We start from the raw sequence: 11,577 nt of genomic DNA on the forward strand, positions 1-11,577 counted from the left end.
ATAATTGTTTTTAAAACTGGACTCATCTGCACGTTGGCTCTGGAGCCTGGCTCTGAAGCAGGTGCCCAAATCCCAGTGCATCGTCTTCAGCTTACCAGGGGCCAGGTCGAGGGAGATCTTGTCATCCTCCACGTCGTCTTCCGTGTCTCCAGCAGCAGCCCCACCTGGTGCAGCTCCTCTGGGGGCTCCTTCTTCCCTGGGGGTGGGAGAGACCAGGCTGTCAGTGTTCTGCCCAGGGCCCCAGCTGAAGTGCGCCGAGCAGGACAAGCAACAGCAGCTTGCGTGGTGGCCAGCAGTGCTGGCAAGAGCAGCTCAGCTCCAGCACATGAGAGAGCTGAGTGTTCCCATCCCATGGCCCCTGCTCCGTGACACGGGCATGACAAAAAAGGCTGCGTTCCTTGGATTTTTATTGCCAAGGGATTTGTGTGGAGCTGCCACTTACCAGGCCAACGAATCCAACGGGCTGTGTGGCTCTCTCCCTTCTTCTACGGCTGGTGAATATCCTGCACCCAAGGATCACTGAACAGGTCTTCCAAGGAGGGCCTGTCCATGGAGTGCACAGATAAACACCACCGGATGAGCCCTTGGCAGTCTGCGGAGAGGAAGCAGAAAGTGCCAGTCAGTTGGAGAAGGCTCCTGTCTGCTTTGCCCCACTATTCCTGAGCACGCCCAGGCTATGCTGGATATGCTCAGAGCTCAGCCTAAGCTTCCCCATGCATTCTCTGCCTGGGAGGAGAGCAGGACGTGTGCCACCTCCCCAGCAGCTGCCAGAGCAGGAGCTCATGAGCCCACCACTGTCTCCCAGCGCTGCTCTTCCCCCCCGTGCCACAGAGATGAGGATGTACCTGGAGAGAGCCATTCTGGCAGCGGGAGCTGGCCCCAGCTGATACTTCGGCCCCTGCTGAACGGGTGCTCCCCGCAGACCATCTGGTGCAACACGATGCCCAGGGACCAGACGGTAGCTGGCTCGCCGTAGTACCAGCCGAAGTCCTTCCACTCCGGGGGGCTGTAGGCTGCTGTTCCTACAGAATACACACACAGTCCATCAGGGGAACGCTGCCTGCTCCCAGAGCCTCGCCCCAGCATCCCTGGGCATGCCGGGCAAGCCACTGCCTTCTCGCCAGCAGCACTCATGCACAAACCTGGGCTTGCAAGAGGGCAGCCCTGGGAAGCCCTGGGAAGGCCCAAGCTTGGGCCCTGACATGCTGGGCCACCAGATGCTGGGAGTGGGAGCGAAGCCCTGGCTGGGCTCACCTGCAAAGCTGGTGTATGCTGCCTCCTGGAGATAGGTGCCACAGCCGAAGTCAATCAGCTTGGCCTGTCCCGTGCACAGGTCGATGATGATATTCTCTGGTTTGATGTCCCTGTGCAGGACCCCGCAGATGGTGCAGTGCCACACAGCCTCCAGGACCTGCTGGAACAGCTCCCGCGCCACCTCCTCGGACAGGAAGCCCCGTGCCCGAATGAAGCGGGAGAGGTCCTGGGAGTGCTCCGGGCGCTCCATCACCATCCAGATGCAGGTGGAGAGCTCAGCCCACTCCAACAACTGGATGATGCTAGGGCACCCCGTGGACACCTTGCTCAGCAGGACTATCTCCAGGGGTGCGCTGGTGCCGTCAGGCTGCGGGAGGAGCACCGTGCCATCAGCGGGGCTGATGCCGTGCCGAGGCTGCACAATGATGCCCTCAGCCAGCCCGGTATGCTCTGCGTCCTCCGCTGAGCCCACGCTCCCTCTCCCTCCTTCCCTCCCTGCAGGCGTCCTGGTGCCCTGCAGCCTGCCGGGCCCCGGCTTATCCCCACGGACCCAGCACGCTCCGCTTTCTCCCGCTGGCCCCAATGGCTCACTCACCAGCTCGGCCCAGTGCCGGATGCGGCTCCGGGACACACACTTCATGGCCACCTGCGAGCCAAGGGGAGCAGTGGCATGAGCTCGCCGCCCGCCCTGCCCAGCCCCACCCTCCTCCTCCTCCTCCGCCCGCCGCCAGCCCCGCCACTCACCGGGGCGCCGTCCGCCACGCGTGTCGCTGCATAGACGCTGCCGAACCCGCCTTTGCCCAGCAGCGAGCCCACCCGGTACCGCTCCAGCAGGGCCTCCTGCGTCGTCCCTGCGGGCGAGACATGGCTCTCAGCCTCCGGCCCGGGGCCACACACGGCCCCCGACCGCCTCTGCACCGCCCCGGGCCGGGCATCGCCCTCGCAACGGGGCACGGGCGGCTCGGGGCCGGCGGCCGCGCTGTTGAGCGGCGGAGCTCGGGCCGGGGAAGCTGCGGCCGAGGCGGCGGGAGCGGCCGCGCCGTGTGTGTCCTCCTCGGGCCCCGGGAGGAGCCGGGGCCGCCGCCGGGCTTGGAGCCGGGGCCGCCGCCGGGCTTGGAGCCGGGGCCGCCGGGGCTGGCGCCGGGCGTGGGGCCGGGACAGCCGGGGCCGCCGCCCGCACAGGCGGAGCCAGGGACAGGCGATGCTACCCCAGCCGTGGCCACTGAGGCCCGCCCAGCAGCGCCACAGCCATGCCAGCGACAGCCGGGCGGAGCCGAGAGCGCGGCGGGCCGCCCGGGGGCGGGAAGGGGGCAGCCCCGGCCGGGGCAGGGGGCGGGCCGGGCGCATGGCCCCGCCCGGCAGGGGGAGAGGGAGCCCGCGAAAGGGAGGGGACACAGGGAAAGGGACACCGGGAGAGGAGGCGGGACAGGGGGAGAGGGAGAGGAGGAGCAGGAGAAAGGGACGGAGAGGGTCCTAGAAACTGTTCCTTAGCTGCAGCTGCGCCGCTGCCGCCGCTGCCGCCGCTGCCGCCGCTGCCGCCGCTGCCGCCGCTGCCGCCGCTGCCGCCGCTGCAACTGAAGCTCCGGGGCCGTTAGTCCGAGTCTCCGTTAGTCCGAGTGGCCGTTTGTCCGAGTGGCCGTTTGTCCGTTCCCCGCTCGCCCCGCGCGCCCCACGGCCGAGCCCCGCGTGCCCCCGGGGGCAGCCCCTGAGTCTGTCCAAACACGGGAACTTTGCCGTGTTCAGCCCACATCCAGAGGCTTGACTGCTGCACAGTGGCACAGCAATCCCCTTGGCTGCTCTGTGCATTGTCCCTGCTGAGGGTCAAACACTAGTGGAGCACATTCCCTGTCTCTAGAATTCATACCTGACCCAAGCACTGCACTTGTGTCTCCAGCATTGCTTTCCAAGCAGAATGGGGAAAGACAAACTGTGTGTAACTCATGGTATTACAGAGAGTCTAAAACATGCTAAGTCATGGATCTTCGAGGTGAGATCCATTTCCAGTTAATGCCATAGAGAAGTAGTGCAACATGGAAAAGGAGAGCACATAAATAAATAGAGGAAAACATCTCAGATTGTTTCTTTGCATTTTCATTTCACTTCTGGAAAGCTGTTTCAGTTTTCCAGGAATCTTCTCCACAGTCCTGCTTGCTCTTTTCAAAAACCTTTCCTGGAGGGAATGAATTGCAGGAATTGTTGGGCTGAGCTGGCCCTGGCCGGGTGCCTGGTGCCACCAAAGCCACTCTGTCACTCTCCTCACAGGTGCAGGACACAGAACTCAGGAGGAAAGGCTCGTGGGCTGGGATGAGGGCAGGGAGAGGTCACTCACTGGTCACTGTCAGGGGCACAACAGACACAAGTTAGGGAAATTAATGGAATTGATTTCTAAGCAAATCACAGTATGAGAAGGAGAACTAAAACAAACCCTAACAAAACAGTTTCCCCACCCCTTCCTCCTTCCCAGGCTCCCAGCCTCCACCTGCAGTCCCTGCTCTGCTCTATCTGCACAGGAAATTTGTCACCAGCCACCAACTTTGCTTTAGCCTCATCTCGGGATCCCTTCCTGGAGAGGAAGAACTTTCTCCAGCAGAGATTTGGAGTGTGACAGCCTTTGAGGCTCAGGGTGTTTCCCCTGCAGCTCCTTGTAGATCTCCTCTTCCCGTGCTGGGTCTCCTGAACCACAGAACTCTGCCAGCTGTAGCTTTGCAACCATCAGCTCAAGGTCTGGATGTTCCTGAACAATTTGCTCGACATCCTTGGGGGCTGCATCCAATGCATTCTTCTTGTCTTCCCCCTTTGCACGGAGCCAGTGGATCTGCTGGCCCCTGGCCAGGGCCTGGCAGAGCAGGTGGAACCTGGGTCCTGCTGCAGGAGCTGGGGGAGCTCCAGGACTCGCTCTGGCCGCTGGGGCAGCCACAACACAAGCCGTTCCCAGCCAGGAGCCGAGGGCTCCGTGTGGCTCTGCAGGACCTTGTCCCTGGGGCTCGTCTGGATCAGCGCGGGCAGCTGGGCTGCACTTGGCTTCCTTTGTGTCCCTGCTTCCCCTGGGACAGCAGCTGCCCAGCGCCGAGGGGACAGCAATGGCACCGGGGCAGTTTGGGGTGAGGTTCAGTGTCTGTGCCTGGCATGAATCCCAAATCCTTCCCGAAGGAGCAGAGAGTGCTGACAGAGCACAGGATGCTCTGCTGAGCACGGGATGGATCCAGGGTGGACAGCTCCGGACTGGTGCTGCCAGTGCCGCGCGGGGCGGGGCCGCTTTGGGGACCCCCCAGGGCAGAGCGCTTTGGGCTGCTTTGGGGCTCTGGGCACCTGCAAAACTGGCGCTGGGCACGGCAAGAGCGTGTGGGGGCAGCTGGGGCCCTACTGGTGGCACTGGTGGCGCTGGGAGTCCCCTGGCCACAGGTGAGGAGCTCTGTGGTGAGCTGGGGGAGGATCAGGGGGATGGGGCTGGTAGATGGGAGAAGGGGTGCTAAAAGGTGGGGTGAGACCCCCCTAACCGAGTGGGAGGGGAGTGGAACCCTGTAAAAATCAATGTTTACCAAATATGTTAAAAGCCACTAAGAATGAAGAGGGATGGATGAATTACCTTTTGTAATGAGGGAAATAAAGGAAAAAACCCACAGCAAAACCCACTGGGGGACTGAGTCCAGGATATCTAATCTTTGAAATTCTCTGCTTGGTGTGGGATAGAATGAAATTGCAAAATCGGTAACAGTGAATTGTTCAATTTCTTTAAAAACAATCCCATAAACAGGAAAAGGCCACCTCCTGGAACAGTTAAACAGGGAAATTCACCTGGAAGTTACTGGAAATCGATTTCTCCAAATTACCCAGACAAATTTGGAATCATTGTCTTTTGGTATTGGTGGACAAATTTTCTGGATGGCCAGAGGTCTTTCCCTGTCGCACCAATAAATCCAGGGAAGTGGTAAATATTATGCTTAATCAATCATACCAAGATTTGGGGGCAACTTGGTTTGTCTTCAGGGAGAAGCCTCCATTTTATAGCAGATGTGGTGCAACAGCTGAGCAAAACCCTGGGTATAAAAAGGGACTGACACAGCCCTTGATGACCACAGGTGAGTGGGAAAGTGGAAAGGATAAATCAGAATTTGAAACAACAAATTAGGAAAATGTGCCAGGAAACCTCTTCAAAACAGCCACAGACACTTCCTCTGGCTCTTCTGTGAGTCAGAATTCAGCCAGGGACAAAACCAGTGAATTGCTGTTGGGGCAGCTGTACCAAACACCATCAGTTCCTGGAGAAATCCATCCAAAGGGAGAAACAGATGTAAATCTATACCTGGTTTCTTTAGGAAAGGTGGTTTATAACCCTGTCGGGACCAGTTGCTGTGGATGTCCCTGTTGATCCATTCCAGTCTGGGGATTTTGTGTATGTAAAGAGTAGGAGCTCTGAACCCTTGAAGGAAGAGTGCAATGGAGCTTTCCAAGTTCTCCTGGTAACCTACACTGCCCTCAGGGTGGAATGAATCAAACCCTGGGTTCATCACACGCAGGTAAAACCAGCAACCACATATTAAATACAGCAGAGAGAAAACTGACTGATACCCTGGACCCTGCAGGTTATATATATATATATACACTACTGTTTTAGGTATCAAATATGAGTTTCTAAGGGGATACTGTTTATTGGATCTAGATGAAGATGATGACTAATTGCATATTTATAATAACAATAGAAACTATGTTGTTAACCTCTGGGGAGGGGAATGTGATCTTAAAGTTAGTGCAAGATTTTTGCAGATTACAGAATGTAACCCCTATAACAGCTTGTTTGCCAACACATTTTCTCTGCAGAAAATCCAATTCCGTGGGGAGCTTTAGTCAGTGCTTTGACGAAAATCTGGGAACACGTGTGGGAAGGAAATAGCACCCAGGGCAAATGGAAAGGGATGGAAGGAGAATATTCCTTACAAAGGAATTCTTACAGATCAGAACGATACTGTTGAGAATTGTAATATCTCAAAACTGGATCTGGAAATCACCTCAGGAAATACCTATTGGCTGACAGATTACACCCCTTGGGGATGTCAAATTCCAGAAGTATGGAATAGCCCTCAGACAGGACAGTGGGAATATATCCAGCCAGTTCAGTGGTGTCTGGACTGGGAAGGGAGCCCAGGCCTCCCAGAGGACCCCTTACAGGTGGGTATAAAATAGCCTGATTTAATAAGGCCAAGGCCAAAGGATCCCAGGGCAAAGGAAAAGTGGAATTGCATTTGGATAGACACTTGAACTGTTTGGAATCCTGAGGTACAGTGGCTCATGGCTGTGGCCCAGGCTCTGAGGGTGGGATGTGTCTGTAGAAATTATTCTGCCTTTCTTAATGACACCTGTTAGGTCTCACCTAACAAACAGTTCAGCTTGGCGAGACACAGACTGTCAGCAGGACATGGTAAAATCATTAGTTCACTCAGGATGGGTGGGAAGTGATGGAATTTGGGGCACACATTTGCCCTTGGGGGAATCAAGAGCACAATGGACACTTGGGGTTTTAAGGTTATGTCCCTTGTGGAAGGAGTCACCCCTGGGAACCCAGCTGTGGGGAAAGGTTAAAGGGGATGAACCTTGGAAACATCCCAGTATGGAAACTGCAGTGGGATGGATTTTAGAATCCATCTTTACTCCTCAAAGATCTGCCTTTAGGAACAGACCAAACACACACCATTGGACTGCAAATGGGAACTTTAGTGAATGCAACTCAGTTGGGGTTTACTGAAATAAATGAACAGTTGAAAGCCACAACTAAAATGACCTTACAGAACAAACTGGCATTAGATCTTTTGCTGTTACATGGAGTATGTGGATACTTGAATTGAAACAACAACACTTGTTGTGTGCACATTCCAAATGTGATGCTGAATTGGATGATCAGGTAGAGAGGATAAAATTGGTTGCTGCATCCAGCAGGGAATTAAGGGGAGGATTAGAAAGTAACTGGTTAAATAAAATATTTAAAGGACTTGGATTTTCTCTGACTGCTTGGTTGGCCTTACTTTTGTAAAGTATAATTGGGATCACAGTAATAATTGTGATTATGACACTTGCTTTAAGCTGTGTGAAGAACACAACTGTGAATGCAGGTGAGGAACTCACGGGATGTGAGTAAAAGAGCAGAGTGAGGCTTGTGAAGGCTTGAAGGGAAGAGAAGCTTCCCAAGCCTCAAAGAGGGGGAATGTTGCCAGATGAAGGATCATTTGCACCTGCTGGGTTCATACAATGCTTATTCTCCAGAACCCCCTGGCCCCTGGAACCACACAATGCTTACTGTGTAGGAAGCAATCAGCCCAGGTGTGCCAACTCCTACCAGCTCACCAGGCAGTCAGGTATGACTTTGGGGTCACCAACCACCAGGGACCACCAAAGAGAGCCCCAGGACAGAAGAACAGATGTGCAAAGGGTGGGGGAAATATGGTAATGATTTGGGGGAAAGATTATCATATGTAAGTTTATTCTGGGACAGTCATTGAATATGTATGTAAAGTACAGGCTATAAACAGGAACTTTCCTGTGCTCAGCATGCACGGCTTTGGGAGGAGCTCTTCCCTGTGCATCTGGCCGAATGAAAAATGCTGCTGCTTAATGCTGCATTGGGGTTAAGGAGGTTTTTATTTTACTGAATTTTTGGTGACACCTCTGTGGCTGTGTCATAGAACCACAGAGCAGCTGTGATGTCAGAAAGGTGCTGTGTGACATCACAGAATGGGTTGTGTGAGGACATTGAGCAGCTGCAACATCATAGAGTGAATGTGTGACATCACAGAGCTGCCTGTGGGGAATCACTGAGTGGGCTGTGAAACTGCAGGGTGGTGCTGTGACATCACAGAGCAGTGTTGTGACATTACAGATAGGGCTATGACATCCCAGAGTGGGCTGTGACATCCCAGGGGGGCTGTGTGACATCACTAGGGGCTGTGTGACATCACAGGGTAGTTGTGAGAGGTCACTGGGGAAGTCACTCTGCCCCAGCCCCCCTCACAGTTCCGCCCAGAGAAGTCCAACGCTGCTTGTGCACAGCAGGGTCCCCTGTCCCCCTAGGACCCCCTGGCACTTCAGGGTCAAGGCAGGACCTTGCCCTGACTCCAAGCACTGTCCCACCTGCAGGATCTGCTTCCCATCAGCCTCTTCCTCCTGCAGCCCCAAGCCCAGGTTGGTGCTAAACAAAGGGCACTGGCTCAGGGTCATCCCCCGGCGGGGGCTGTGCACCCCCTCTGCCCCCTCCCCAAATTCCCTCCTGGGGGGAGCAGGAGCTGGGTCAGGAGCCCTGTGGGGAGGGAAAAGGGGTTGAAATTGGGATGGGGAGGTCACACACGCTCTGGGGGACACACAGGACCCCTAAGGACCCTCACTCACCTTCTCCTACAGCATCAGGAGGATAAACCCCAACATGGAGCCCCCAAAGCCCAGCAGCACCTTGGGAGGCAGCATCTGGTGGCATCTTTGGGGGTCTGGGGGGGCATGACTGCCCTAAAACTCTCTACCAGCCCCACAGCCACACCCAGAGCCCTCAAACCACCCCAGAGCACACAGACAGGACCCCCAAACCACTCCCTGCAATATAAATGGGCCCAAAATCCACCAAACACCCTTTCCATCTCCCCCAGTTCACCTACCCAAATTCTCTCCAAGCTACACAGTCCAGCTAGGGCCCCAAAACTCCCTCACAGACACTGCCATACTCCCTCTCAGCACCACAAATGCCCCCAAAAGCCCCTCCCCTCTACTACCCATGGCTAAGTAGAGGACTCCTCTCCCTGAACAGCGGAAGGTCACCAGGGGTCTTCCCAATTTGGGTCCTCTGATGGGAGATGAATATGGAACAGTGCATTAAGCTCTTCCCCCACCCGGGGCACTCGCAGGGCTTCCCTTACCGGTGGCTTCGTTGGTGTTTGGTCAAGTTAGAGCTCTGGGTGAAGCCTTTCCCACACTCAGGACACTCATAGGGTCTCTCCCCGCTGTGGATCCTCTTGTGACGGATCAGGCTGGAGCTCTGGCTGAAGCTCTTCCCACACTCGGGACACTCATAGGGCCTCTCCCCAGTGTGGATGCGCCGGTGCTTGATGAGGGTGGAGTTGTCCTTGAAGCCCTTCCTGCAGTCAGGGCAGCGGAAAGGCCTCTCCTCTGTGTGAATCAGCTGGTGCAGGATGAGAGCTGAGCTGGTCTGAAACCTCTTCTCACACTCGGAACACTCATAGGGTCTCTCCCCAGTGTGGATGCGCCAGTGGGTGACGAGGTGGGAGTTGCGCTTGAAGCCCTTCTTGCACTCAGGGCAGAGGAAGGGCCTCTCCTCTGTGTGAATCCGCTGGTGCTTGAGGAGATCTGAGCTGCTCTGAAACCTCTTCCCACACTCAGAACACTCATAGGGTCTCTCCCCGGTGTGGATCCTCTTGTGACGGATCAGGTGAGAGCTCTGGCTGAAGCTCTTCCCACATTCCCCACACTCATAGGGCTTCTCCCCTGTGTGAATCCGATGGTGGACCATAAGCTGGGAGATCTTTCTGAAGCTCTTCCCACATTCCCCACACTCATAGGGCTTCTTGGTTTCATGAAGCTTCTCAGGAATCTGCAGCTCAGAACTCTGTCTGAAGCTCTTGCCAACTTCCTGGCACAGGGTGGGTCTTTGCTCTTCAGAGCACTCTGGGCTGGGTTTGTAGCCCCTCCTTGTGCAGCATCTCTGGGGCTTTTCCTCCCGGTTGGATTCCTGGGTCATGGAGCTGCTCAAAATGGCCTCTTCCATGAGGTTCTGCTGTAAGGACTTGTCCTCCCTGGTCTCTCTCCTCAGCTTGTTGTCTGGGGAAGGAAGGACAATGAGAGGATTTGGGATTTGCCTCCATGCCAGAGGAAAGGGGAAGGAGATCCCCCCAGTCCATCCCTACCAGGACAGAGTCAGCAGCAGGGTTGTCCTGCAGCCAGGGGCGATGCTGGGCTGGGAGATGGAGGAGAAGAGAGCAGGATAGGGGCAGTGACTTCCTCCTCACCTGCCTGGCTGTCCTGGGGCATCTTCCTCTTCCTCGCAGCTTCCTCCTTCTCCATCTGGCCAAGTTTTGGGAATTGGAAATCCTCGCTTGGGTAAAAAAAGGTGTGAGTGCCTTGGGTTGGGGGTTCCTCCTGCCCAAGTCTATCTCCAGAAGTCACCAGGTGTTTTGTGTCTATAAAATCCTCTTAAAATAAGAATGAATTCAGAAAAAGCCTCCCACGAGTTTCCCCTTTCCAGTGTCCTGTCTTTGGGGTTCTGGGGTTCCCATTCTCAAAGCTGCTGGGGCTCCCATGGGTCCTGGGGATCCCCTTCTCCTGGGCCCTGATTAGGGATGCTGTGGGGTTTTGGTGCCCCCAGGGGTCCCTTCTTCCCTGACTGTGCTTTGGCTCCAAGGGCTCCCAGGGTCCCTCTCTTCAGGCTCCCCCCACTCCAGGCACTCGGGGCTTCCCCCTCTCCCCATCACCCCTTTCAGTGTCACAGTGTCCCAGCCCTGCCTCATCTCCAGCCTCCCCCACCCCTCCAGGCTGCCAGGGGTCCCCCAGCTCTGGTATTGCCCCTCTCTGCTCTCTCCACTTAGGGAGTACAACGTTCCACACTCCCAGCTCTCACAGGGATCCCCAAAACTGATGTCCTGTCCTGCTGATAGCAGGCCATTCCCACATGGACCCCCCAGTATTCCACCAAAGGTGCATTTATGGCTCAGCTTTGGAGTCCCGCAAGATCCAAACATCCCCTCTGGCCCAAAAAATCCCCACCAGGGACATGCAAAGATATCTGGGGCTCACTTCCAGAATCTGTGAGTTCCAAACACCCCTCAAAAACGAACACCCTCCCAGAGACCCCCCGATACCTTTGGGGTGAGCTCCTCCTCCCTGGTGACCTGTGGAATGCAGGGGGGGCAATGATCCCAGAGCCAGGGGTGCTGCAGACACAGTGGGTGGTGAAATCTCATGGTTCTCCTGCTCCTCCTTTTCCTGCTCCTCCTCTCTCCCTCCTCTTCCTCCTGCTCCTCCTCTGCTCCCACCCCAGAACCCCATTCCCCAGCCTCCTCTGCCCCACGGCTGCTGCAGCACTGGCTGCTGGGTGGGGGGAACCCCCCAATCAGCCCCAGGGATGGGCAGGGGGCTTGGGGACCCCCAGTGCAGATCCACCTCCCCCAGAGCCCCAGGGAATTGCTCCAGGGATCCAGTGCTGGGGGACAGGGCTGGACCCCCATGGAACTGCCCTGCTTCCGTGCCAACCCCACCTTTCCCTTCCCTCTCCTCCCCTTTCCCATCCTTCTCCCAATCCACAGACCCCTCCCGACTCCATTTGGGTGTCCCATC

General features: G+C 56.2%; 1 protein-coding gene across 1 annotated transcript; it reads right to left on the bottom strand.

Annotated features, from left to right (window-relative positions):
* Positions 1-780: 780 nt before the first annotated feature.
* On the bottom strand, positions 781-1,660 carry LOC146421054 (serine/threonine-protein kinase pim-1-like; the record flags this gene model as incomplete). Its single annotated transcript, XM_085047697.1, has 2 exons — positions 781-1,022; positions 1,255-1,660. Coding segments are annotated over 2 exons (648 nt in total), but the record flags the coding sequence as incomplete, so codon positions are not given.
* Positions 1,661-11,577: the final 9,917 nt, after the last annotated feature.

Source organism: Lichenostomus cassidix, unplaced genomic scaffold (assembly GCF_008360975.1).
Source record: "Lichenostomus cassidix isolate B80296 unplaced genomic scaffold, HeHo_3.0 HiC_scaffold_43, whole genome shotgun sequence".
In the NCBI taxonomy this organism is placed as follows: domain Eukaryota; kingdom Metazoa; phylum Chordata; class Aves; order Passeriformes; family Meliphagidae; genus Lichenostomus; species Lichenostomus cassidix.